This window comes from Rissa tridactyla, chromosome 14 (assembly GCF_028500815.1).
Source record: "Rissa tridactyla isolate bRisTri1 chromosome 14, bRisTri1.patW.cur.20221130, whole genome shotgun sequence".
Taxonomy (NCBI): Eukaryota; Metazoa; Chordata; class Aves; order Charadriiformes; family Laridae; genus Rissa; species Rissa tridactyla.
Window position 1 is genome coordinate 15,019,659 of NC_071479.1, and position 24,713 is coordinate 15,044,371.

Consider the following 24,713-nt stretch of genomic DNA (forward strand, 5'->3'; position numbering starts at 1 on the left):
AGACCCTCTTGACAGGGAGGTATGCTGCCTCCCCGGGGCCGGGGTCAGGGACGTCACTTGAAAACTTCCCAGCCTGGTTAAATCTGGCTAGGGGCATCAAGGATAACAAGAAAAACTCCTATGAGTACGTCACGAGTACAGGCAAGACTAGGGAAGGTGTGGGCCCTCTCAGGAAGGACACAGGAGACCTGGTCACCCAGGACACGGAGAAGGCTGAGATGCTGAATGACTTTCTCGCCTCGGCCTTCACCAGCAAGGGCTCCACCCACACCACCCAAGTTGCAGGATGCAAAAGCAGGGTCTATGAGAATGAAGCAGCGCCCACTGTAGGAGAAGATCAGGTTCAGGACCATCTGAGGAACCTGAAGGTGCATAAGTCCATGGGACCAGATGAAATCCATCCACGGGTCCTGAGGGAGCTGTCAGATGAAGTCGCCAAGCCTCTTTCCATTATATTTGAGAAGTCGTGGCAGCCTGGTGAAGTTCCTGCTGATTGGAAAAGGGGAAACAGAACGCCCATTTTCAAAAAGGGAAAAAAGGAAGACCCAGGGAACTACAGGCCGGTCAGTCTCACCTCTGTGCCTGGCAAGGTCATGGAGCAGATCCTCCTGGAAACGCTACTAAGGCACATGGGAAATAGGGAGGTGATTGGTGACAGCTTCACCAGTTTGGCTTCACCAAAGGCAAACTCTGCCTGACATTGACAAATGTCTTACTCTTTGGTGTCTTTGGTGAAATTACAATAGAAACTGTGGCGGCTCTCTGTCAGTGAACGGACTTATTTCAGAGATAACTCACATAATACGTGTGCTTATTTTTGAACTTCAGTACCAATGTACCTTGACAGAAGAGGCTTGAAACACAAGGAAGCGCCTTCCTTCCCCGATTCTTTCAAAACACGCTGGATTCTTTCAGAACTGCTTGGGATGGGAAGTGGCTAATTGTACTAATATTGACTCCTCCATCCAACAAAGAAGGAACTGCAACATGCCATTACAAATTCTACTTTTGTAGCCCTCCAAAACACTGTCAAGTTGCTTTACAAATGCTAATCAATGTCTCCTGAAGTCTAGTAGGTTGAAACGCTCTGGCGATACCACTTGACTTGGTCATTGCAGAGTTGTATGGCGGAGAACAGAACTCCTGAGTTTTCATAAGAACCATTTTATTTGGAAAACAAATATACAGCTCTGGTGACAGAAGAAGTCGGTAAAGTTGTCCTGAATGGTCCCTGTTTAAGAAAAACATCTGCCACGCTAACTGCACCTGCAACAGCACCTGCAACGTGGTCTCCATCTGCGTTTCCATCTTCAATTTTATCTGCATCCGCACCGGCATCCCCAAAGATGCCTTCCTCTGAAATGGTACCTGCATCAGCAACGCTCCCTCTGTCTGCAAGGGCATCTGCAATGCTCTCTGCACTCCGGTTGTGTCTACATCTGCAGTGGCGCACGAAAGGGTATCTGGTGTGGCATCTGTCTCTCCCATGGCATCTCCGTCTGCAGTTGCATCTGAAAGACTACCTGGTTTCTGCAAGGGCGTCTGCAGCGGTATCTGTGTCTGCCACGGCCTCTACAACGGCATCTGCACCTGCAACGGAATGGGCGGTGGTATCTCTGATGGTATCAGTACGGGTGTCCCTGCCTGTATTGGTGCCGGCGTCTGTGAAGGTCTCTGTACGGTGCCTGTGTGCCCAATTGTACCTGTGTCTGCGTCTGTGCTGGCATCTGTCTGTGTCCTAAGTCTGTGCGTGGCGGGAGTTCTGCTGTCCAACAGGAGTCCAACGCCCTGTCCGTGTTGGCCTTCATGCGCGCTGCCAGGCGGGAGAACCTCCGTCCGCTGGAAGTGCCCTCCAGGCTGAAGAGGCGCTCCAGTAAGGAAAGGCAGCAGCTCTGCTGCAGCAGCCAGGCCAGCCTCTTCATCCTGCTGCACGAGAGAAACTGCTGGGCCCAGAGGCTCTCGCTGTACAGCGCTAAATCAGCCAGGGCTGGGGGAAAGCAGGGCGGCGGACAAGCCAGTCGCACCTCCTGGGAGGAAAGGGAGCTGATGGAGAGGAAGGGGGCAAACAAAGCAGTGCCGCCAGGGGAAGGTGACCGCTCGAGAGGGCGCGTTGGCGCTACAGCGCCCGGGGGCCCAAGCAAAGCTGGGAACCGGCAAGAAAAGGGTTATCGCCCTCTGAGCTTCCTCGCTCTCACACCTCACCCCCACCCACTGCTCCTTCCCAGGCTCCTGAGCCCTGCCCCTCGTCAGCCTCTACTCCCTGTTTGCAGCTCTCTGTCCCCAACCACCACCAAGGCCCTGCCGCCGTCGACGCGTGCCGGCAGGCACAGCCCCGGCTGTGAGCTGCTTTTTACCCAGGGGGGAAGGAGCGTGCAGGGGGGAGGGAGTGTGGGGCTCTGTCGTTCCCCATTCCACCCGCATATCGCTCCTTAACCCCTCGGTCCTGTAAGGGCCGTGCGTCAGGTCACGTGTGGCCTCAAGCCCAGGCAGGTCTGGGACCAGGTAGGAAATGGCTCTTCCTCCCCTAGGTTCTCAGTTCTGCTCCTTACCGGCCCTTCTGCAGAAGGCAGGCTGCTCTTCTGACGTAAGCGACACAAGGCAACTTTTCCACCTGAGCCTTGACAAAGGCGCCAAGGAAGGTCTCGGGGAAGTTCCTTCTGAGCAAGCTCAAAGCCTGCCTCATCATTTTCTCTGCCAGCTGAAGGCGTTGCATACACCAGCAAACCTGCAGAGGAAAAGGGAAACACCCTGATCTGCTCGAGTCAGCCAAGAGACTGCCGGAGTCTGCCGGTGGCTGGTGATGCCAGGGATAGCCCCTGCAGCCGGGGAAAGCATCCAGCTCCATCCCCCAGGACACCCCTCCAGACCTCCCCATCTCTTTACCTCCCCTTTGAGGCTGAAGAAGGTGGCCTCTTCAAAGCAGGCTATCGCAGTGGCTTTCATCTTCCTCAGGACCTCCGCTTCGTTCAGCTTCATGAGGGCCTTTGCGCAAGCACAGAGAGAGCAGGCGAGCGTGATGCAGAGCCCATGGCCGGCCTCGTCCTCCCCTGTTGCCTCTGGCATCTGTCTTAAGAGGGCCCGTTTCTCCCCCTGCTGATGCCCGCCCCAACACAGTCACGCCGGCTCAGAGCACAGGCACCAGTGCTCCTTCAGGTCCCCTCCCTGCTAATTCCCCTCCTGCTATGGGCACGGTGGCCTGTGTCTCCGTCCACAGAAGAGGCAAGCCGGAGGAAGAAGTCAGGCTCTGACCCCAGCATGTCCCTTCCAAGGCCCCGTCAAGGCACGCCCTATTGCAGCGGTGAAGTTGTCCTGCCCAGAGCCAGCTGACTGAGAGGACTCCGTGCACGGTGGGCACTGGCGAGCGAGGCAACTCACCATGTAGCTGTTGGAGACGTGCAGGTAGGCAGCAGCACACTCCAGAAGGTAGTAAAAGGCTCGGTCGGCATCGCCCATTGCCACGTAGTGGCGAGCCAAAGGCACAAGCACCGATTCCACGATGGCTCGGCATTCACACCAGTGTGTGCCGTTGTGCTGCCTGTCGGTCTCGTCGGGCAGCTCAGTTGTCTGTTCGCCCTCTGGCAGAAGCCGCTCCGCCACACTAGTCAGAGCACCGTTCCCAGGGGAAGAAGAGAGCAAAGAATGCACAGGCATCACCTACACTGGTCTTTTGCCCCACAGAGAGGCCATCAAAAGCCCTTTGTTCAAAAGAGAGCGCGAGCCCACGGGCAGGCATGACTCCTACAGCTGCTTTGTAGCCAGGGAGAAGAAGACAAGCTGGGCTTTCTGTCACCTCCCCCAGGCAAACCACCTGGCTCCCTTGTGGTGGCTTTTTGCCTGCAGATCTTGTAGCGCTCCTCTCGAGGAACTGGAAAGCAAGGCCTGCTCCAGGGTAGTGTGACCATCACTAGGAGCCCATGGGCTTCCTCCAGCACTGTCTCACCTCCGTGGCCATCTCTTCCCCGCTCCCACCTCACAGAAAGCCTCTTCCTTAAGCTAGAGTCACAACCGGCAGGCAAATGCCAGCGCTTCCTTGGTCTCCTCTGGAGACCCCTGAGGCCCCTGCCTTTACAGAGAATCAAACCCTTGTCTGCTCACCCAGTTTCCTCCTCCATGAAAGCCTGCTGCTCTGCGGCATCTGCAAAGAAAACAGGGGGTTAGACACCTCCTCGCCTGCCCCAGGGGAAGAGCTGCTCTCGCTCTCCCACTGGGCTTCAAGGACCCTTGCGAGGGTGCCGACACGCTGAGCAAAGTCTGCGGTGGTTGTCCTCAGCTCCTGGGCTCGTCCCCGGCAGACCTCCTCCCAGCCGATCCCCAGCATACACCCCTGGGCTCCTGGAGGGCCCGGGCTGTGGAGCACGGTGCACAGCGTACCCCCAGTGGCGTGGGTCCTATCCTGCTTCAGCTCTTCTCCAGCCAGCACCAAGGCCTCCCAGCTGCATGAGTCGCCTCCGTCGGCAGGGTCCCGACAGCTGCCTCCGTCCTGGCTGCTGGTGACGGCGAAGTGGTGGAAGGCGACAAACTCCCCTTGGCCGCAGCTCCTGCATTTGTGCGCGTGCTGCTCCAGGAAGGCGGCACACTTGCCGCGCAAGGCGACTCGCTGCCTCTCGGGCCACAGCTCGTACGCAGCCTTCTGCAGCAGCGGGACGCAGAAGGCCAAGACGCCAGGCTGCTGCTCCTCGGTCCTCGTGCTGGGAGAGGGCCTCTGCACACCTGCAAGGCAAAGGGCCTTGGCATCAGCCCCAGCTCAGGGCCGTCGCAGCCGGGGCACGAGAGTCATGCCTTGGCGTGCACCCTTGCCAGCCAACCAGCACTGCTGCACACCGAGCCTTGCAGCACGGGGCAAAAGGGCCCAGCTTGCCTTGCTGACGCTAGCCCAGCCCCGCGGACACAGCGCTCAGCTGCGCTCCAGGCAGGAGCTGGGCATGTCACCACCAGCCCAAGCAAGCCCCGTCCAGCACTTTCTCCCTGCTCTTGGCAAGGCAGTCCCCAGCCTCCTGAGCTTCCTCCTGCGCCACAGGGGAGTCAAAGCTGAATAAAAGCCCGTCAAGGGCCCCGGGGCAACCTGGAGAGCATCTTTGATCAGGTGGCTGGGAGAGGATGTCAGGGACTCCACACGCCCTCCCGTGCCTGCGCTACGAGCAGCACTCGGGATGGCACTTGGTGGGAACCTCCCTCCAGCGCAAAGCTAGCGGGCTTTGAGACTGACCCGTAAGGTCTTTGAACAACCCATCGCAAAGAGCCGTGCCTGCCTGAGCCCCAGCCACCCCTCACGGCAGGGGAAGCGCACCATGCCCTGGGGAGCCCTGCCGGGACACAGCTGGGAGCTCCCTTGTCCACCTGCCCGCTACCACTTACTGCTCTCCACCTGCGAAGAGGTGGCTGGCCCCTCGGTAGGATCTTGCACATCTTCTGGCACCTCTGTGTTTTTCAGCCACCTCAGGATGTTGTCGCTCACCAGCTCGTCCAAGGAGGAATTCATATGGGTCCTGAGGCCAGTGGGAAGGATGTGCAACAGGAGCTGGGTGGTAAACACCGGCCCGATGATGGCTGCAAACTTCACAACCATCCGCGTCAGCGGCTGCATCCGATCCAGCTGAGTCAGCGCAATCTCTGTCAAGAAGAAACAACACGTCTCTCTTGCCTCTTCCCCATGCTGAGGCTGGAGAGGCTGGAAAGTTTCAACCCATGAGATGGGGTAGACTTTGGCCTCCTCTCCTTGCGGCTGCACCTACTGGGCAATCGCAACCCAGGGTAGGCATCTTCAAACTGGCTCCGCTCCTGATGGAATCGCAGGCCATGAGGCCTGGGGAAAAGCCAGATGCTCAAACAAATGCTCCCCCACCGAGGGCAGGGAGGGCAGGACCCAGCAGGTATGCGCATCCCATGATGTGCCCTACCAGATCTGGAGTAGGCTTTTGCCCAACAGCGCACACAGAGAACTTTCCCCACATCACAGGTGGACACAGAGCTCCCCACAACGCTTGCCTTAACTTGGCCAGACAATACTATTCCTTTCTCTTGGTTTTCTTTTTTTTTTTTTTTTGGACAAAGCCACTTCACAGCAGGAATACTTTAGCATGATGTTTCTTCACAATTCATAACAAATGTCTATGGCCAGAGAGGTTTGGTTTGGATTAAGTGCCTTGAGACCAGCATTAGCTGGGGAACTTAAAAAGAGAACAGCAACACAGATGCTGCGTCAAAGTTGGGACAGAGGCAAGTCAAAGCCTTTTCCCAGCAAAGTATTTGTTTTGGTGAGAAAAGGGAGCCATTTCAGTGTTGCACGGATAACCTTTTCTCTCCTACCTGCTGACGGAGAGCAGCCAGCAGGCTCACAGGAGGGGAAAGCGGCTGCCTGCAGCCCCAGGCCTGTTTCTGGTGGGACCGGAGCCCCCTTCCCAGCAGAGCCCCCACGCTGAGAGGGTGACTCTGCAGCACACGGATGCCCGGCCTCCCTCCAGCCCCTGCCCCGGGAAGGAGCCCCAGCACAGCCGACAGCCGGCAGAGCGGCGCTCGGCTCCTTACCTTTCAAGGGGATGGGCAGCGCGGTGTTCTCCAGGGTCACGCCTGGCCTGAGGAGGCAGACCCTCCCGTCATTCCCCGCCTCGGAGCTCCAGGTTGCTGCGAGGGATGAAGCCTCGGCTGCAGATGCTGGGCGGAGCAAGAGAGCACCGATAAGGCAGTTCGCAAAGCGACTCGCAGCTCGCGAGCGCTTCACGATTCACTTGGGATGGGACAAGTCGCCCCCGACATGGTCCAGTGCCTGCCCTGAATGTGGTGGTCATGAAGCAGAGCAAAACAGTTCCCACCAGTTCCCAGCCAGGGAAACTGCTGGTGCTAATGCAAGACGTGGCCTCAGTCCTGGCTCTTCCCAAGGCCGCGGCACTCTGGCTGGCATTGCTCTCTCGGATGGCATTACCACCGTTTTCTTCCGTTACCGGCACTCTTGTGGGGATTTATGGTTTGGCATTCAAGTTTCCTGGGCTCGTCCCTCACCTCAAGCTGGGGTTTGTTCTCAAGTGAGCTAGCCTTTGGCCAAGTTAAACTGCATGCCCATTGGAATGCCTAAGAAACACCACAAGCACATGTGCTTCGGAAGGATTTCCCCTGTGTTTTAGCCCCACAACCCCCGCCCCAAGAATGTAGGTCCCTCCGAGCCACCAGAACTCACTGCCCCTGCTTTGCCTGTCCCAACAGCAAGGCGCACAGGAGCCCGCACCTCCGCCAGACCAAGATCTGACTCTGCCCAGAGCCATGGGGGAACAACGGGGCAAGACTCTGCTGTGGAGAACACGCCACAGCAACTCGCTAGTCGCAGCCAAGGTGCTTACTGATCAGGCTCTCCCAGTTGTCCTTTGCTTTTCCAGACTGCCTCCGGGTGCAGAACTGGAGCATGTCGTTGGCACGAAGGCAGCGCAGCAGCTCCTCGCAGTAATATGGGATCCCTGAGCTGGTTCGGATCAGGAACCTGCACAGGAGCAGACCCGTCGGGGACCAGCACAAGGAAAGTAAGGTGAAACACAGTTCAGGTGGGCGGCCAGTCACTCAGGCATACCAGGGTAGCCAGCATCTTCATCACAGCTACACCTCACTTTGGAAAGGGATCGTCCTCCCACTGCCTTGGGATTTTGTGCCCCCTGAACCCTCCAGCCTTTGCCGAAGTCCACGGGAAAAGAATTGCGGACAATGCCCAAAGCGCAGAGCAGCGAGCCCTGCCTTTCTTCTCCTCAGGAGCCTGGAGAGGATGGACCTCTGCCCCGGGGAATCTCCCCCACAGCCCAGCCACCCAGACCAAGGCCTTTTCTGTTCACACCCAGACACAGCTGGGCTCAGGACTCTTCCTCCCTTCCTCCCTGTGCGGCAGCCAAGGCTGACACCTCCCAGGCTGGGTGTCTCGGGAGTTGCCCGCTCTCAGCGCACACCCACCAGGGTGAGGCATAACAAGCCGCCCACGCCTGGCACTCGCTAGAGTCCGGGATGCTTCTAGCGGCCCTGCGCTCCCTTGCCTGGGGGGCTGATTCCCTACCACGGTCAGCAGAGGTTCAGGCCCTCAGGAAGAGCTCCCCTGCCTCCAACTTACCTCACCAGATCCCTGGGGATGCTGACCACTCCGAGCTCCTTGCAGACTTTCTGCATCACAACTGAAGCTTTCAGCTTGTCCAGATGAAGATAAGTGATTTTCTGGGACGTGGCGTTGTCTGCTGCGGCTTTGCGAAAGCTCTCTGTTATCTCGTAGCCTGGGGCTAAGCTCATGACCATGAAGAGGGAGACCTTTTGGAGCACGGGTGACATGATGAACCAGGAGTCAGGGTCGATGAAATGGGCATTGTCGATGACAAATATGCCAAAATCTCCTGTAAGGGTCTGAAAAAAAGCAGGTTGCTCTGAGGGGAATCCAGTGGATTCTCAGCTGTCTTGCAGGGGACGAGATTTAGCCTCCGTCTCTTGAGAGGATGCTCTGAAGTCTCTCCCCAGCCACTTTCCCGCTCGGAAGCTTACTGACTCTTTGAGACTGGAGGGTCATACCTAACATCACTTGCCCTGCAGAAGGAGGGAGCTCGGGCAAGGGAACCCAGAAGACATTGTTCCTCCTCCAGGGCACACTTTACGGGAGGAAAGTCCTCGGGTGTGTTTGTGGGGCTGCGGGGGGAAGTGGGGGGGCGAGGGCTTTCTCGGGCTCTGACGGGCCATGACCCAGGTGCGCAGTCATCCCGCCTGCTCACACCTCAGTGGTACAGAGCCCGCAGACGGCAGGGTTTTTCCTTCTCTGACCCAGGGGGAAGGAAGGAGAAATGCTCACCTTCTCCAGCACTTTCAGCCGAGTCGAGTGCAATTCCAGTCTTCTTTGAGTTTCACCCATCTCGCGAACATTGTCCGAAATGGGGAACTGGCCAGAAAAGCAGAGTCAGGGAGAAACTCCGAGAGGCTCCGGGGCTCGGCACACCTACCCAGCACGCAAGACCGCAGAGCCCACCGTCTCTGACAGCCTCAGCACCTCACCTCTGCCCAGCACAGGGGCAGGGAGCCGCAGCGGGGACTCCACCCAGAGCCTAAAGCAAAGGCCCTCTGCTGAGGGTCTCTGCAGAGCTGGGGCTTGGGCTGAGCCGGTTCTCTGGCTGTGGGAATCGTGGGCTGGCTGGGGCAGACCCCTCGCACAGCGGTGACCTCGGCACGAGGTCAGGAACAGCCTCTCTCCAGTGCCACTTCCAGGGTGCCGAACAAGGCACCGGGCACTGCGGATGCGGCGCAGGACACCAGCCCCACAGACAGGGAGCCCCCCGGGCCCAGGCATGGCAAATGCACACTGTGACCCCCGCAATGCCCACCCCGGAGCTAAGGCACTCCCAGCAGCGTGCCCACTCAAGGTCAGACCCAGACAAGCTCAGGAGAAGGCCTTCTCAACGTCCACAGGGGCCTCTGGCTCTCACCTTGACACCGAAAATGTCATTGAGGAGGCAGTAGCTGCTCTCTTCGATTGTCCCTTGCAGCTTTGTCTTCAGCACGCGCTGCCTGTCGCCGCGCGATTCACAGTCCTGGAGGCCCAGGGCCCTGGCCATCAGCATGCGGATGGCAGAGAAGGGCTGCCTCATGTCGATCTCCAGCAGTTCCAGGGCAACCACCCTGCGGTGCAAAAGCAAAAGGCACTGAGATTCCCCACAGCCCCAGCCTTCTAAGACAAGAGGGGCGGAGGTGCCCTTTGGGGGGAGCTCTTCAGCCCCCCATCTCCAAGCGCTTCCCACAGAAGGCCAAGCCTTTCCCTCCTCGTACGAGAAAGGGCACAGAGGGGCAGTTGCTGCCAAGCCAGCGGGAGAGCCGGGTCCAGAGCCTGTGTCTCTGCAGCGCCGGCCTAGGTCTCCCTACGTGCCCCCTGCAGAGGAACTCACGGGGCTGAGAGGCAAGAACGGAGCAAGTGGTGGGTTTGCCTTTGGGCTCCAGACCTTATCGGTCTGCCTGCCAGAGCACAGGCCCCCGTGCTCCTCCTGGGAAACACGCCGAGGGCGAGCAGGGCTTCTGAGACAGGCAGCCCTGCTGTCTCTGGGGTCTGGAGTGGGATGAAAAGCACTGAGCTTGGGCTCTTTCCTTCTATCTGCGCCTGACCCAGGGGGGAAGGAGGAAAGGCCGTGGCTCCAGAAGCCACCTCCAACTCCCCAAAGAGGCAGAGGCGGGAGCGGAGCACGCAGGTGCTCCCAGGCAGTGTCTCCAGGAGGCTCTGTCGGGAGGCTGCAGTCCAAGGGCCAGGTACCCTGGCAGAGGGGCTGGAGCGTTCCACAGCTGTCAGGGGATGGGCAGGGGCAGCGTCGCAAAGCTACAGGTGGAAAACCTGTACCTGTGGCCAGCATCCTGGCCTAGAGAGGCCAGTTCAGCAAGTAAGTGGCTCTTTCCACAGCCCATCGTGCCCTCAACCGCCAGGATGTTCCTTTGGCCTGAATCCCTATAGGCGTTCAAGCAGCTGACAAAGAGGTCAGTCTCCTGCTTCCGACCTGCGAAGACAAACCAGAGAACGAGCTGCTGGGGGCGTGCTGAAAAGCAAAGAGCCGTCCCTTTTGCGGGCACCCTCCACCGCAGCTTCCCTCCCCGCTACCACATCGGCCAGCCTGCCGGCACCCAGGCCTCCTTCCCACCTGCTCGTCCACGCTTGGGCACCTCTGCCTTCCTCAGAGCAGTCACGGGGCCACCTGCTTGCCTGCCCCACAGCGCAGCCCCCTCGCCCTCTCCCCTATCCCACAGGCACGGAGATTCTGCCGGCCCCATGCGACTCCCCGCAGCGATCCAGCACGAGACTGTAAGGGATGACTGCAGCCGGTTCAGGCAGCTGCGTCCCAAACAGACTCAAAGCATCTCCTCGCTGTGCCGTGAGCTGCACAGCACCTCCCAGTAGCTAAGGCAGCGTCGCCAGTCCCGTTCTGGTTTGGTCCGGGCTAGAGTTAATTTTATTCAGCAATAGCCTGTACAGGTCTATGTTTTGTATTTGTGACCAAACATCGCTGTTGATAACACAACCAGGTTTTAGTTATGGCTGAAGAGCGCCTGCGCAGCGTCGAGGCCTTTTCCATTGCTCACGCTGCCCCGCTGGCGAACAGTCTGGGGGTGCACAAGAAGCTGGGAGGCGGCACAGCCGCCACAGCCGCCACAGCTGACCCCAACTGCCCAAAGGCCTATTCCAGACCATACAACGCCGTGCTCAGCAAGAAAATCCAGCGGAAAGGAGGAAGGGGGGACATTCGGAGTGATGGCATTTGTCTTCCCAAGTCACCGTCACACGTGATGAAACCTTGCTTTCCTCGAAATGGCAAGACGCCTGCCCGCCCATGGGAAGCGGTGAACGAATGCCTGATTTTGCTTTGGGCGTGTGTGCAGCTTTTGCTTTCCCTATTAAGCTGTCTGTATCTCAGCGCACCAGTGCTCTCACTTTAACCCTTCCGACTCTCTTCCCCATCCCACTGTGGGGAGCGAGTGGCTCTGTGGGGCTGAGCTGCCAAGCGGGGTTAACCCACAACAGGGCCCAAAACATTCGGCAAGACCCCGAGTGAATACAGGCATCCCCTGCCTCCTGACATTTCCGTGTCTTCGCCCAGATGCTGCCAAGAAAGCAGCTCTGAGGAGTAGAAGGAGGAGAACCCACCGTCAAAACTCTCCATCGATTTGGCAGAAGGAAATCTCTTTCCTGACCCCAAAGACAGGGATCAGTTTAGCCCCCAGGCTGTGAGCAGCTCCACAGTTGAAAGCAACCTTCCTACCAGCTCTGGAAGACAGCAGGGAGCAGCAGGCGCCCCACCTCGTTTTCCACCCAAAGATATCAAGCAAGCAGAGACCAAGACAGGCGGCGCTTTCTTAGGGCTGCTGCAGGCAACACCATCCCTGGTAAAAGCCTCTCCCTTCCCAGCAAGGCACTAAAAGTTACCAAGGGGAAGAACCTGGGCTTCAGAAGAGCAAGGCGTTCTCCACCTACCCAGCAAGGGGACGTACTCCGACCTCTTCTTGGTAAGACCCACGCCAAAGATGCTACAAGCAGGGGAAAAGACAACACAAGTCAATGAGATGGTGAGAAGCCAAGGGGACCTAGAGAAGCAGCCTGGCGTGGTAGGGAAGGAGGTGCTCCTCGGGTACCGGCTTTTCTCTGGAGCAGGCTGTTATCCCCTGCACGCTTTCCCAGCCAAAGTTCAAGCTGACACGCTACGACAGCTTCAAGCGTAAAGAAGCCCAGCGGCCACGGTGGGACAGGAGAACATATCAAGAGTCCATCCCCAGAGGCCAAACCCAGAGAAACAGGAGAAGACACGTGAAAGAAGCCAGGGCGTGCTGTTGGCTGGGAGACAGCTTTACCACTTTGGCCAAGAACACCAAGCGTCTTTGAAAGGGGGACTTGTGTCCCTGAAGGGCTTGGGACGCCAAGCACCTGGCACCTTTGGCTCAAGTCTTCCCGCAGTCTCAAAGAGACGGCAGTGGTAACCTTCAAACCGTCCTCTAAAGGGAAGGTGAAATCCTGGCCCAGAAGAGCTGAGATTTCTGCAGGAAGACCTGAGGAAGAGTGTCCCGATGGTCCACGTTTCCCCATGGGGACCAGACCGGCCCAAAGCTTCCTGCTCGGAGCAGCTGGGACAGAAAACTCCTTGGGTCAGCATTCCCAGGGCACGTGGTGGAGCAAGCACAGCACGGAAAGCACAGCCCAAAGCCCTTTAGACCCAGCCCACAAGGCCAGGTTGTGTCTACCAAAACAGACAAACCTTCCCCATCCCTGTGGTTTCACTCCTGCTCTCTCAGCAGCTGGAGACAGCAGGGGAGAGGGGCAAAAAGCCTGCCACGCCAGGGCTTCCGACCGTCTCGGAGGACACTCACCTCTCCTCGGTGACCCCCACGTATTGATAGACAGGGCCAGGCTGCCTGAGGCCTTTCATCTCTCTCTCAGGCAGCTCCTTGAAGTAGGAAGCGGGCAGCCGGGAGGCGGCGTAGGTCACTGCATCACAGGACACCAGCCCAGGGTAGTGCACCATCATCCGGGCAGCCAAGTTCACCTTCCGGCCAAGGACTGCCAGAGGGAGAGCACGCGTTAGAGAGAGAGAGCATGCGTCGGTGTGGCCCGTGCCACCAGCCCCGCGGCACCCTTCCAGGCCAATACCTGTGTATTCGTGTCTCAGCGGGTGGCCAGTGACTCCGCAGAACACCGTCCCTCTGGTAACTGCCACAGACATTGTCCTGGCACACAGAGAAACAGCAGGGCTTGAGCAGCGCCCCAGGCGCAGTCCTGCCCGCCTGGCTTCATCCCTTCCCACACCTCCCCTCGGTGCCAGCCTGGGCCACCGGCTGTGCTGCCCTGCCAGCGTGGGTCTCGGGGACGTGGAGAGCTCAGGGGTGCAACATCTGCAGGTTGCAAGGGACAAGGGGCAGGGGCAGAGCACGGGCAGGGCCACAGCCCTCTTGTGAGCAAAGAGAGAGGGAAGAAGGCGCCCGCCATGTCACCGCCTGGCGATGACAGCCACTTGGGATCAGGTGGCTGGGCCCCATCCCCGTTCATGGGGCAGTGGCCCAGAAGGGCCTGCCTCTGGCCGCAGCGGCCTCTGGCCCTCACGAGGGCTCTTTCCAGCACGGTGGCCAGCAGAGTGTGCTTGGAGGGACTCCGTCTGGCTGCCGTGGGCTGAGCCCAGGGGTTGCCTGCACCTCTCAGGGCACTGCCTCCTTCCTGCCAGGGACAAGGGAGAGCAAGCTAGAAGGCACATCTCTTTCTGGGAAGCCCCCTTGCGCCGTCCCAGGCAGCATGCACCCCGCCGACCCCCGCCACACACTCACTCTGTTTCCTTGAGCATGGTGGAGCACGAGTTGAAGATCTCCAGAGCACTCTGCAGGGCGTGAAGGCTCTCGCAGGGCAGCTTGTTTCCAGGGAGTCCCAGCACGCAGAGGAATGTGCAGCCCTGCCCAGGACAGATGTGGAACATGTTGCTACAGCGCCTAAGAGGGAGTCTCTCCCTCGCGCTCACTGCCCACCCTCTGGCGCTGGGGGAGGCCACCGTTCCCCCCCACTCACTTTATCACACAGGAGGACTTTGTTGATGTGGCCCTTGTGAGGAGAGAGGATTTCTAGCATCACCCTGCTGGCCTCCTTGAGGACGGTGCTGAGATGCTCCGAGCTGGTACCTGCAGCAAGCTGCAGCTGGACAAAGATGCAGGTGACTGGCCGTAGCTCAGAGAGGAGGTCCATGGGCAGTCCTGCATCGAGCTGGAAGACAAGAGCACGACGGCTTCACCAGCCTGCTCTCCCGGGCTCTTACTGCCCACACCAGTACCGAGGGAGAGCAGGCGTGCTGGCGATAGCGGGTAATAGCAGAGGAAGGGATAAATCCTCCTCTCAGTGCAAAAGGGCGGGCAGGCCGCCCAGCCTGCGGCAGGCAGACGCCGAGTCATAACACAAATGACAAAGGAGAGAAGGCTGCTCCGCTAACACGCCATCTGGGGACCGGTACGGACATGAGGGGAGACCCTCAGGGATGCTCCAGGGACTTCAGGGGAATCTCCCTTTTATCCCACCGTTGTGTCCGTGGCACACCCAGAACCATAGCCATGGAAAAGACAGAGCGACAGGAGTCCTCCTCCTGCCACCCATGTCTCTCTGAGGACAACGCAGACAATGGTGCAGCACCGGTGCCCCCGGGCTCAGTTTCCCTGCGTTGTCATCGCAGGGCGCATTTTCTTTGACTGGTCTGTTCCCGTAAGAGCTCCATCTCTGCAAGGCACCACTTCTTCTGCCCTCCGAAAATGCAGCCCCCAGCAGCGGTGGCCTTGCCGTACCTTCCCGAGAGCAGCGACTGGTATGTACTTCCTAAGCACATCCTTGGCGTTCAGGTCACTGGGCAAGAGAAGAGCAGGCCTCATGGCACCTGAGGAGAGAAAAGGCAGGTGGTCGCTGGGTGGACGGGACTACGAGCTGTTGCAAAGCAGGGCCTGGCCCTGGAACCGGGGGAGAAAGAGTCTTCTGCGCTTGCTCATGTTGCCACCTCCAGATGCTGAGGGCAGAGCTCTCCCCTGGAAGGAGGAGGCGGCAGCAGCCACCGCCCTGGGAGGCCCAACAGCCTGAGTGCTAACGGACAGAGGTAAGAGGGAGGAGGTGGTTCCTCTCTGGCCCCTGAAGCAGCAAAGCCCCACCTTTCGGGACAATCACAGAGCAAGGGGAAGTGGGCACTCACCTTCCCTTTTTGAGCGGTGTCTCACTGGGTCTTGTACGAGCTTGCGTAAGGCGTCTTGGCATTCGGACCAAGGCATCGGATCCATGCCCGTCACCTGAAGACACACAGAATGAAAGCACTGCCACTGGCCTCCCCAGGACTCCCAGGGGACAGAGCCTGCCCTCCACCGTCACTGCCCAGAGAAGGGGAGAAGTAGCCCACCTGGCTGGATGGGACAGCAGTGCTTCCTCAGAAGCACCGGAGCTGGACAGCCATTCTCCAAGCATGCCCATCTCCAAGCAACCACAGCTCCATGGCCCACAGAGGACATTGCTGCTGGGGCTCAAACCCTCCCAGCGCCTCCTGACCCCTCAAAGCAAGAAAGCCCAGCCCACGGTTACCCTTGAGATGGAAGGACAAGACCTTCCCCTGCCTGCCCACTTTCCCACCTACAACTCTCTCCACATTCATCTCCTCAGCCTTCCAACACCTCCCTCCTTCATGGCCAGGCCCAGGCCCTCAGAATGGCTCTCGAGGCCGTCCCATCCACCTGCCTGCACAGCTCTTGTGCCTGCGAGATGCTTGGTCCTCAGCCGGTGCTGCTCACAGAGCTCCCAGCAGGTTGCCGAGAGGACAACTTCACCTGCACCCGCAACCTCTTCGGCGTCACGAACTTCAGCCAGGCACGGGCCAAAAATGCAGAAGTGTTGCCAGCTCTCATCTCCGAAAACCAGGAGGCTCATGGTCCCTGCAGAGATCCCTGGGGAGAAGGAGAAGCAGAACTGACACAGGAACATTTGGAACTCCACAGCCCCCAGCATCTCGGCTGCTCAGAAGCTCCTCTGAAGCCCAGCGGGGAGAGGGGCGTTACGGAGGGGTAGAGCATCCTCCCTCCTCCTGGGGGAGACGCTGACACGAGTCCCTAAAACAGGCGTCTAGAAATAGACGAACTGAGTTGACATTGAGAATGTGTTGAGTGCGCCAGGCGTCATCCCCAGCTGCCTGCCCCAGAAGCCCAGCAAACCAGAAGCACCCTGTGGCATGGCAGAGTGCCACACAGCTGCGTCTGTCACAGCGCCCGTACCTATCTTCAGTTGGATCTTCTGCCCCACATCTGTGTCACGCCTTCCGTACTTCTTCTGGATCTGCTGGCTACAGTGCAGCACCAGGCTGATGGTCCTGGCCACCTCCTGGGGTGGTGTTCTCCACAGCACCAGCACAGCATCTCCTGGGGAAAGGGAGGGAAAGTAAAGGCTCTGCCGAGACCTGACTCTCCCCGACCTACGGTCTGGTTCTGCAGAGACAGCAGAAACCAGCTGCTGTGCAGAGGAAGATGGGCTTGTGGGAGGCCATCGTCCTGGAGGACCATGTCCTGGGCACCGGGACACCTCTCCTATCCCGGGCCAGCCACAGCAGCAGACGGCTGGCAGCGGTGACACCCCCTGTCCCGAGCGCTCCTCTGCAGCTGCAGCACTGGAGAGAGGGCACTGCTGGAGGGGTGCGTGCGTGGCCAAAGAGCTGGCTCAAGGCGCTGCACAGAGCCTCTTGAGAAGGAGCGCAGAGCAAACGGCCGCCACAGGAGTTAAATGTTACAGCTCAGTGCCCGAGGTCATCGTCCCAAGAACCTACCAGCAAACTTCAAGATGTCTCCTCCAAAAATCAGGAACTCTGTGGACAGAGGGAAGAAAAGGCAGAGTCATGTGGACACCTTCTTCCAGAAGCCACCGAGCAAGGCCCTCTGCCTGAGGGGAGCACCGGGGCAAGGGTGCACTGTGGGGCACAGCTCAGGAAAGCACCGCTCCGGCCTCTCTCCCAGGCTCATGGTGGTCACAGCCCTTGTACCCGCACAGCAGGCAGGGAGGCAGGGCCTCCAGATGCCACCAGACCTCAGAAAGGTGAAGGCTGGAAGGTACCTCTGGGGTCCATCTGGTCCAACCCCGCTGCTCAAGCCCGGCTGCACAGAGCCAGCTGACCAGGACGGTGGCTGATGGTTTCAGAATAGCTCTAAGGAGGGAGACTTCACAAGCTCCCTGGGCAACCTCTGCCAGTGCTCAGTCACCCTCACAGTCGAAAAGTGTTTCCTGATGCACAGAGGGAACCTCCTGTTCCACTCTGGGCACCACTGGGGAGAACCTGGCTCTGTCCTCTTTGCACCCTCTCTTCAGGTTGTAGGCACGTTTCTAAGGTCCCCCCCGCAAGCCTTCTCTTCTCCAGGCAAACCAGGCCCAGCTCTCTCAGACTTTCCTCATAGCACAGACGCTCCAGACCCTGGAGCACTTGCTGGATGCCCTCAGCCTGCTCTGGGCCCTGACGCAGCACTGAGACGGCTGTTCACGCCAGAGGCACCGAGGTGGCTGCTGAGAAAGTGGGTGCCTCCTCGGCCGCAGCGGGGAGCAGAAAGGACCCGCGCTGGTGCTGACCCGCCAGCAGACCCTGGCTGCGCTCGCTGTTCCTCACAGAAAGCCCCAGCCCTTCCAAGGAGGCAGGACCAGGCTGCCTCCACCCTCCACCATCACGGCCCGATGCCACACAGTCCTGCAGCACGGCTCCTACCCTCCAAAATGTCGCACAGGTACTCATTGAGCGTTTGCGCCAGCTCATCAGTGCCTCTGTCCACGCCGCTCCTCTGCACGAATTTCTCGGTCAACGCAGTGAAACCTGGAACAGGGACATCCAGAAATCAGGAAATGCCCATGTGGGCCAAAAGACCTGGCAGCTGTTTCCACGATGCCCGGCCCGAGAGCCTGTAGGGGACACCTTCCCGTGCCAGCTCCGCACTGGTGGCAGCCATGATGGACCGCCCAAGGTCACCCATCCCGCTCTCTGTGGGCGTCCCAACAGAAGACCTCAGCAGTGACAAGATGACCACTCTGTCTGAGGGGCTCCAAAGGGCCTGCTGTGTCCCCACATGGCTCATGTCCGTGGCTGCTCCTCCCTGCTCCCCCCACCTGAGATATCCGCAAAGAGCAGCACTCCATGGACACTCTGAGCGGTGTCGTTGCTCCTGAGGGAGCTATCAGCAAGGAGCGAGGGGAGGAAAGCGACTGCTTTCTGCAGGTCCCCGTAGTGACGATTCCTCTCCCAGGCAGAAGCCATCGTCAGCGCCCTGCGGCACACGGGGTACCTCAGGAGAAGACGGCCGTGCCCAGCCGGGAGGAGGACGAGGACCTCACTGCACAGTGCAAGCTGCACACTGAGCCCGGGGCCTCTGTGCGGGGCGACTAGCCCTCCGCCTTCCCGGGGTGGTCACAGTCACCAGGCGGCGGCCTCCTCTGCAGGTCATCGCTTGCCCGGCAACTCACCTCACGCATCACAATCGGCTCGCAGTGACATCTTCCGTCTGTCACCGCCATTACCCGGTGTCCTGCTGTGAGCGACACAGCACTAACTTCTCTTGTAATGCTGGGGAAAACTGCACTTCTAGAACTCTCTTGTCTGAATTTGTGAAAATATGTACTTCATAGCCAGCTAGCCTATGGGGGATTAGCGGTCTCGGTGCTTTTAAGCCTTCCCAGGTGTAGAAATGAGGACTTGAGGCACTTGACCCAGGCTGGCCCACAGCATTATTTCATACCACGAAATAATTTCATACCATGAAATAATTTCATCCTTAGAGAGAGAGCTTTTTATTTTCGTCTCCTTCTAGATACAGAAATTAATATTATTTTTCAATAGCTATCAAAAGAAGAGCTTGTTCTCTATTTCAGTGCCTCACACCCAGAGTTACAGGTTTGAACGTTTTTTAAACACTGCGACCCCCGCCCAACTTCCAGACATTTTGGGGCCGTGACCCACCTCTTTTGGGGGGAACTCAGCATAACCCGCACTTCCCCCCTCGCCTGCTCCTCCGCCATGTGGGCCGGGGGACGGAGAGACAGGGAGAGACGAGGTGGGCGGAGGGGGAATGGTGGGGGTGGCAGAGCCGGCAGTACCTGGCCATCCCGGCCACCGCCGTCTCGCCCCAGCAGGCCTTTGCCACCGGCCAGAGCGGCCTGGAGCATCGGCGAGCCGTCCTGGCGCCGGAGAACATGGGCCACATTCTCTCGGCACTCGCTTTCCCACCCCGCCTCCAGAGCCAAACTGCTCAAAACTCATCCCTTTCTATGGAATTTAAAAAATCACTCAGTGCTGCAACATCCCACTTCTTTTTCTTTGTTGAAAAGGAAACAGCCTCCAGGTTTTCTGCTGAAAAACTCCCAGTCCTCCCAGCTGGCAGGGCTGCCGCTGACTCCAGCCTTACTGGGAGGCCCGTCTTGGTTTCTGGAAGGCAGCCGGTTTCCCTTTGGAATCGTTAAGGGCTAGATAAAAACGTTCCTTTGAGGTTTATTTTGAAAAATACAAGCCTTGAGAAGCCCAAGGAGAACGTTCCCACACGCCTTCTGCTTTGGGGACAGGAGTTTATCGAGGCCCAGACCTGAGGATTGGTCCTTTCAAGAGAAAAACAGAACCAAAATATAGATTATTTTTCTTTCCACTGGACATGAATATTCAGCAAAAATTAAACAAAGTTATCAAAATCTGGTGGCTCGGAAACAAAAAAATCAGCCTTTTTTATACTGTTGGGAGAGACAAGATGCCTTTCTTTCCATTTCCTTCCTTCAACTAATCAAACCCTCCATGTTCCCTCCCAAATGCCATGTTAATTTATGCAAATAAGCACCAATTAATAAAATAAACATGCAACGGGTGCTTTAAATACGACCGAGATGCCTTGCCCAGAGCAAGGACTAGTCCCTGCAGAGAGCGAGCAACCAGTGCTCCCCCAAACTGACCGTCGAGTCACAAGGTCTCGCTTGTGTCTAGAGATCCAGCCGTGGTTGCTACCCGGTCGAAGGCTGCTGTTAAAAAAACTGTGGGCACCCAGACAGAGGCCCCACGCAAACATATGGGCAGCCAGGCCTCTGGCTGCAAAGAGTGCCGGAGCCTGGCACTCGCCATGGAGGGCAGCAGAGACAACACTTGTGTCAGATGTGAACAGGTAAATGATCTGCTCATTCTGGTGGCTGAGCTGAAGGAAGAAGTGGAGAGGTTGAGGAGTATGAGAGAATGCGAGAGGGAGAGTGACTGGTGGACCCGCTCCCTGAGAGAAAGGGAAGAGGGTGAGGCCCCACACAAGTCAGAGGACCCCCTCCCCTCTCGTCACCAGGCAATAGGAGGGGATCGCAGAGACGAGGGGGAATGGAAACCGGTCCCTGCGCGGGGAAGCAGGAGAATGCCCTCCCGGCCCCTCCCACCTTCCCAGTTACCTTTGCAGAACAGGCATGGAGTCCTGCAGGAGGAACTGGCTGTTGGAGAGGAGGATGATACACCCAGGCCAGGAACGTCAGAAAGACCAAGTCGCCATGGACCCAGCATCACAGCTGGCTCCAAAAGGAAAAGCAGACGGGTCATTGTGGTGGGTGACTCTCTATTGAGGGGGGCGGAGGGGCCAATATGCCGTCCAGACCCACTTCACAGGGAAGTCTGCTGCCTCCCTGGGGCACGGGTCAGGGATGCGTTAGGCAAACTTCCGGCCCTAGTAAACTCCTCTGACTACTACCCCCTCTTAGTATTTCAGGTGGGTAGTGACGAAGTGGGTAGGAGGAGCCCAAAATCGATTAAAAGAGATTTTAGAGCCTTGGGGCGACGGCTTAAGGGGTCAGGAACACAAGTTGTATTCTCCTCTATCCCTTCAGTGGCAATCATGAATGAGGAAATTAACAGGAAGAGGCAACAGGTCAACCCGCGGCTCCGGGACTGGTGTTATTGGCAGGGCTTTGGGTTTTTTGATCACAGGCTGCTATATGAGTCACCTGGCCTGCTGGTGGCAGGTGGGACGCACCTGTCCCAGAAGGGGAAAAGAATTTTGGGGCAGGAGTTAGCAAGGCTCATTGACAGGGCTTTAAACTAGATATGAGGGGGGAAGGGGAGACAACTGGGCCTGTCAGGAATAAATCCAAGGGAGGCATGCCAGGGCTTGAAGGATGGTGGGCTAGCGAGGACTCTCACTCTGACATTTCATTGGAGAGAAGGGATAGACGCTTAGAAATCATGGAAGCACCTGAAAGGGGTCTGGTGGGAAATGGGGCCCACACTCACAAAAAGGTGCTGGAGTCATTAGCACATCTGAAGTGCATCTATACCAATGCACGCAGTATGCGCAACAAACAGGGGGAGCTTGAAGCCATGATGCACCAGGGAAACTATGACACAGTGGCTATCACAGAAACGTGGTGGGATGCCTCACATGACTGGAGTGCCACAATCGATGGCTACAAGCTCTTCAGGAGGGACAGACAGGAAAGGAGAGGTGGAGGAGTGGCCCTGTATATTAGAGAATGCTACGAGAGCTCAGAAATCGAGTATAGTGATGACGGGGTGGAGAGCGTTTGGATTAGGTTAAGGGCCGATAAAGCTGCTATCGCTGTGCGAGTCTGCTATAGACCTCCCAACCAAAGCAGTGAGGCGGACGAAGCTTTCTATAAGCAGCTGGGGGAAATCTCGCGATCACTTGCCGTTGTTCTTGTGGGGGACTTTGACCTCCCGGATATCTGCTGGCAATACAGCACAGCTGAGAGGGAACAATCCGGGAGGCTCCCGGAATGTGTGGAAGATAACTTCCTCACACAGCTGGTAAGTGAGCCCACCAGGGAAGGTGCCCTCCTGGACCTGCTTCTTGTGAAGAGGGAAGAACTTGTAGGGGAAGTAAAGGTTGGTGGCCGTCTAGGGCACAGTGATCGTGAGATGATTGAGTTTCTGATTCTTGAGGAAACAAGGCGAGGGGTTAGTAAAACTGCCACCTTAGACTTCCGGAGGGCAAATTTTGACCTGTTCAGAAGACTGCTGGACAAAGTCCCTTGGGAGGCTGCCCTGAAGGATATAGGAGCCCAGGAAGGCCGGACGTACTTCAAGAGAGAAGTCTTAAAGGCACAGGAGGAGGCTGTCCCTGTGTGCCGAAAAACAAGTAGGCGGGGAAGGAGACGGGCCTGGCTAAATAGGGACCTTTGGCTGGACCTCAAGAACAAAAGGAGAGTCTATGACCTCTGGAAGAGGGGGCAGGTCTCTCATGAAGACTGTAAGGATATAGCGAAGCTATGCAGGGAGAAAATTAGGAGAGCCAAAGCGCAGCTCGAGCTCAACCTCGCTACAGCTGTTAAGGATAACAAAAAATGTTTCTATAAATTCATTAACAACGAAGGGAGGATTAGGGAAAATCTCCCTCCCTTACTGGATGCAGAGGGAAACATAGTCACAAAGGCTGAGGAGAAGGCTGAGGTGCTCAATGCGTACTTTGCCTCAGTCTTTAGCAGTGGAACTAACTGTTCCCTGGGCACCCAGCCTCGTGAGCTGGGAGACAGGGAGGGGAAGCTGCACGAGGCCATCGCAATGAAAGAGGAAGTGATCTACGACCTGCTACGCCGCTTGGATGCGCACAAGTCTATGGGACCGGATGCGTTACATCCAAGAGTGCTGAAAGAGCTGGCAGACGTGCTCGCCAAGCCACTTTCCGTGATCTACCTGAAGTCATGGCTAACTGGGGAGGTCCCAATGTGTGGGAGGATTTTTAGTACAAAGGGGTCATCCTGTGAACACTCCAAGCACCGAAGAATTGTTAACAACTGTGTAGGCCTTGTAAGTTTGAAGGTTATGTGAAAACATTGTAGCGGTGTTAGAAATGCTGAGACAAACAAGATAGGAGAAAGTGTGCTGAACTCAGCGTGCAAAATGCAGAACTTCGCCCAGGATATAGGAGGGGTGATTGTTCGCGTGGACAGATGTTTTAAGGCAATTATAATACGTTGCTTACTGCATGTACAGCTCATGCAACCAATCAGCAAATTGTCGGCGCGTGATGCGGAATCAGAATGTCTATAATAACTGAGCTATCTGTGCAATAAAGTGGCATTAACCTGATCATATTGGTCGTGGTGTTACTGTCCGAGCCTTCTGCGTCGACAAGTGGCGCCCGAACAGGGACCCTCAGATCGGTGTTGGGATCAGCGAATACCCGATGAGCAACCAACGGACGGAGGGGGCAGAAGAAGCCGGTCGATAGGTGAGTGCTTCCCCGGCACTCGGGAAGACGCTAGCGCATCAAGTTAGGGAATCTCACTCTGGCCAAGCGAGCGGCCGGGGAGGAGATGTGGTCTATGCACTCCAAAGAAGAAGAGGCGGTAGTTAAGCTCCTCCAACATATACTCTCTACGAGAGGACTGAAGTATGATACGCCTACCTTGAAGGCGCTCTTAGCATGGGCGTGGGATAAAGGACTTATCCCCACTGTTGCTGCCGCTTTTGCTCAAGATACGTGGGCTAAAATAGGAGCGGTGTTGTGGGATGAAGTAAGTAAAGGATCCAAGGAGGCACAGAAACTCTCCACCGTGTGGAGGTTAGTATCAGAGACTTTGAAAACAATGCAGGCAGAACGTGCTGCGGCCGCCTCTGCCTTTGCAGCATTAACACCCAGAGTTAAGGATGTTTCCCCCACGAGCCTTTCTTTTGGGGGATCGCCAGAAGCTGTCGTCCCTCAACCCCGGGGCTGCAGAATAACACAGGGGAATGTAGTGAGTCATGCCGTTACTGCCCCGAGCCAGCCTACTCCCGCTACAGACCCTCTTGAGACGCCTGTTTATGAAAGTGGAAAAGAGGAAGAAACTACGTTTCCTCCTCCCCCTCCCAAAGACACTGTTGTCGAAAGTACCGAAGGAGACCGCCCTGAGGATTCCAGGGATCAGCCAACGCCGTACCCTCCTCTGCCGCCCTCTACTCCGCCATCACCTGGCAGCAGCACTAGAGTACCACCTGGTGGACTGACAGACCTTCAATTCTGGGAGCTGTTAAAAAAGTTGGAAGCGTTGGAAGCTCGTCTAGACGATCAATCCAGTTCACGAGCTCCTCCAGCTTACCCTGCTCCTTTGCCACTGCCTCATCATGCCTTGTCGTGGCCGCCATTGTCGGGATTTGAGGGGCATGGGGGAGCGGTAGGAGGGGAGGAAGGATTGAAAAACCGATGGAGGGGAGAAATTAGAGACGCGGCAATTGAGGGCGTGTTTCTTGAGCCTATGGCGTTTCCGGTGTTTGCTAATGCTGGGGGTGGAAAGGATTGGGAACCGTTTGATTGGAAATTGTTAAAGGAGGCGAAACAGGCTGTTAGTCAATATGGACTAGGCTCTCCCTATACTAGGGCTATAGTGGAGCATTTATTTACTGCAAATTTACTCACACCACATGATTCAAAGCAGATTTCTCAAATGTTGCTCACCCCTTCTCAGCAGTTGCAGTTTTTCAGTGTGTGGCAGAACCTATGTGATCAGGCTGCTGCCACCCGGCGTCCTCAAGGTGATCCTTTGTATGGGGTACAGACACAGATGTTAATGGGGACGGGACCTTACGTTCGAACTGACTGGCAAGCTAATTTTGCTGTGGAGGTTTTGCAACTCAGTCAACAGCTAGCTCACAGGGCTTTGTTGGGGATTAGAGGGGAAAAAAACCCTCCTGCTTTTACAAATGTTCGCCAAGGACCTACGGAGCCTTATTCTGGGTTTGTTGATAGATTGCATGCAGCTATTTCTGCTCACC

The 24,713-nt window shown here is 57.3% G+C and overlaps 1 protein-coding gene across 1 annotated transcript; it reads right to left on the reverse strand.

The window, feature by feature from the left end:
• Positions 1 to 2,464: 2,464 nt before the first annotated feature.
• Positions 2,465 to 24,086, reverse strand: LOC128917661 (adenylate cyclase type 10-like). The gene is made up of 14 exons (XM_054221009.1): positions 24,070 to 24,086; positions 18,104 to 18,168; positions 17,709 to 17,813; positions 16,792 to 16,823; positions 14,021 to 14,050; positions 13,786 to 13,907; positions 13,118 to 13,194; positions 12,846 to 13,027; positions 8,941 to 8,944; positions 4,372 to 4,698; positions 4,096 to 4,135; positions 3,376 to 3,598; positions 2,925 to 2,982; positions 2,465 to 2,475 (listed from the first exon to the last, which is right to left on the reverse strand). Exons 1-14 carry the CDS (start codon positions 24,084 to 24,086, stop codon positions 2,465 to 2,467), a joined length of 1,293 nt encoding a protein of 430 aa, XP_054076984.1.
• Positions 24,087 to 24,713: the final 627 nt, after the last annotated feature.

Bases quoted from the DNA above. Each gene is read 5' to 3' on its own strand.
- LOC128917661 (XM_054221009.1), bottom strand. The intron at 17,814-18,103 runs GTGGGGGGAGCA...TCCCTGTTCCAG, and splicing joins GCTCTTTGCGGATATCTCAG to GTTTCACTGCGTTGACCGAG. The intron at 13,195-13,785 runs GTGAGTGTGTGG...TCTGTGTGCCAG, and splicing joins ACCATGCTCAAGGAAACAGA to GACAATGTCTGTGGCAGTTA.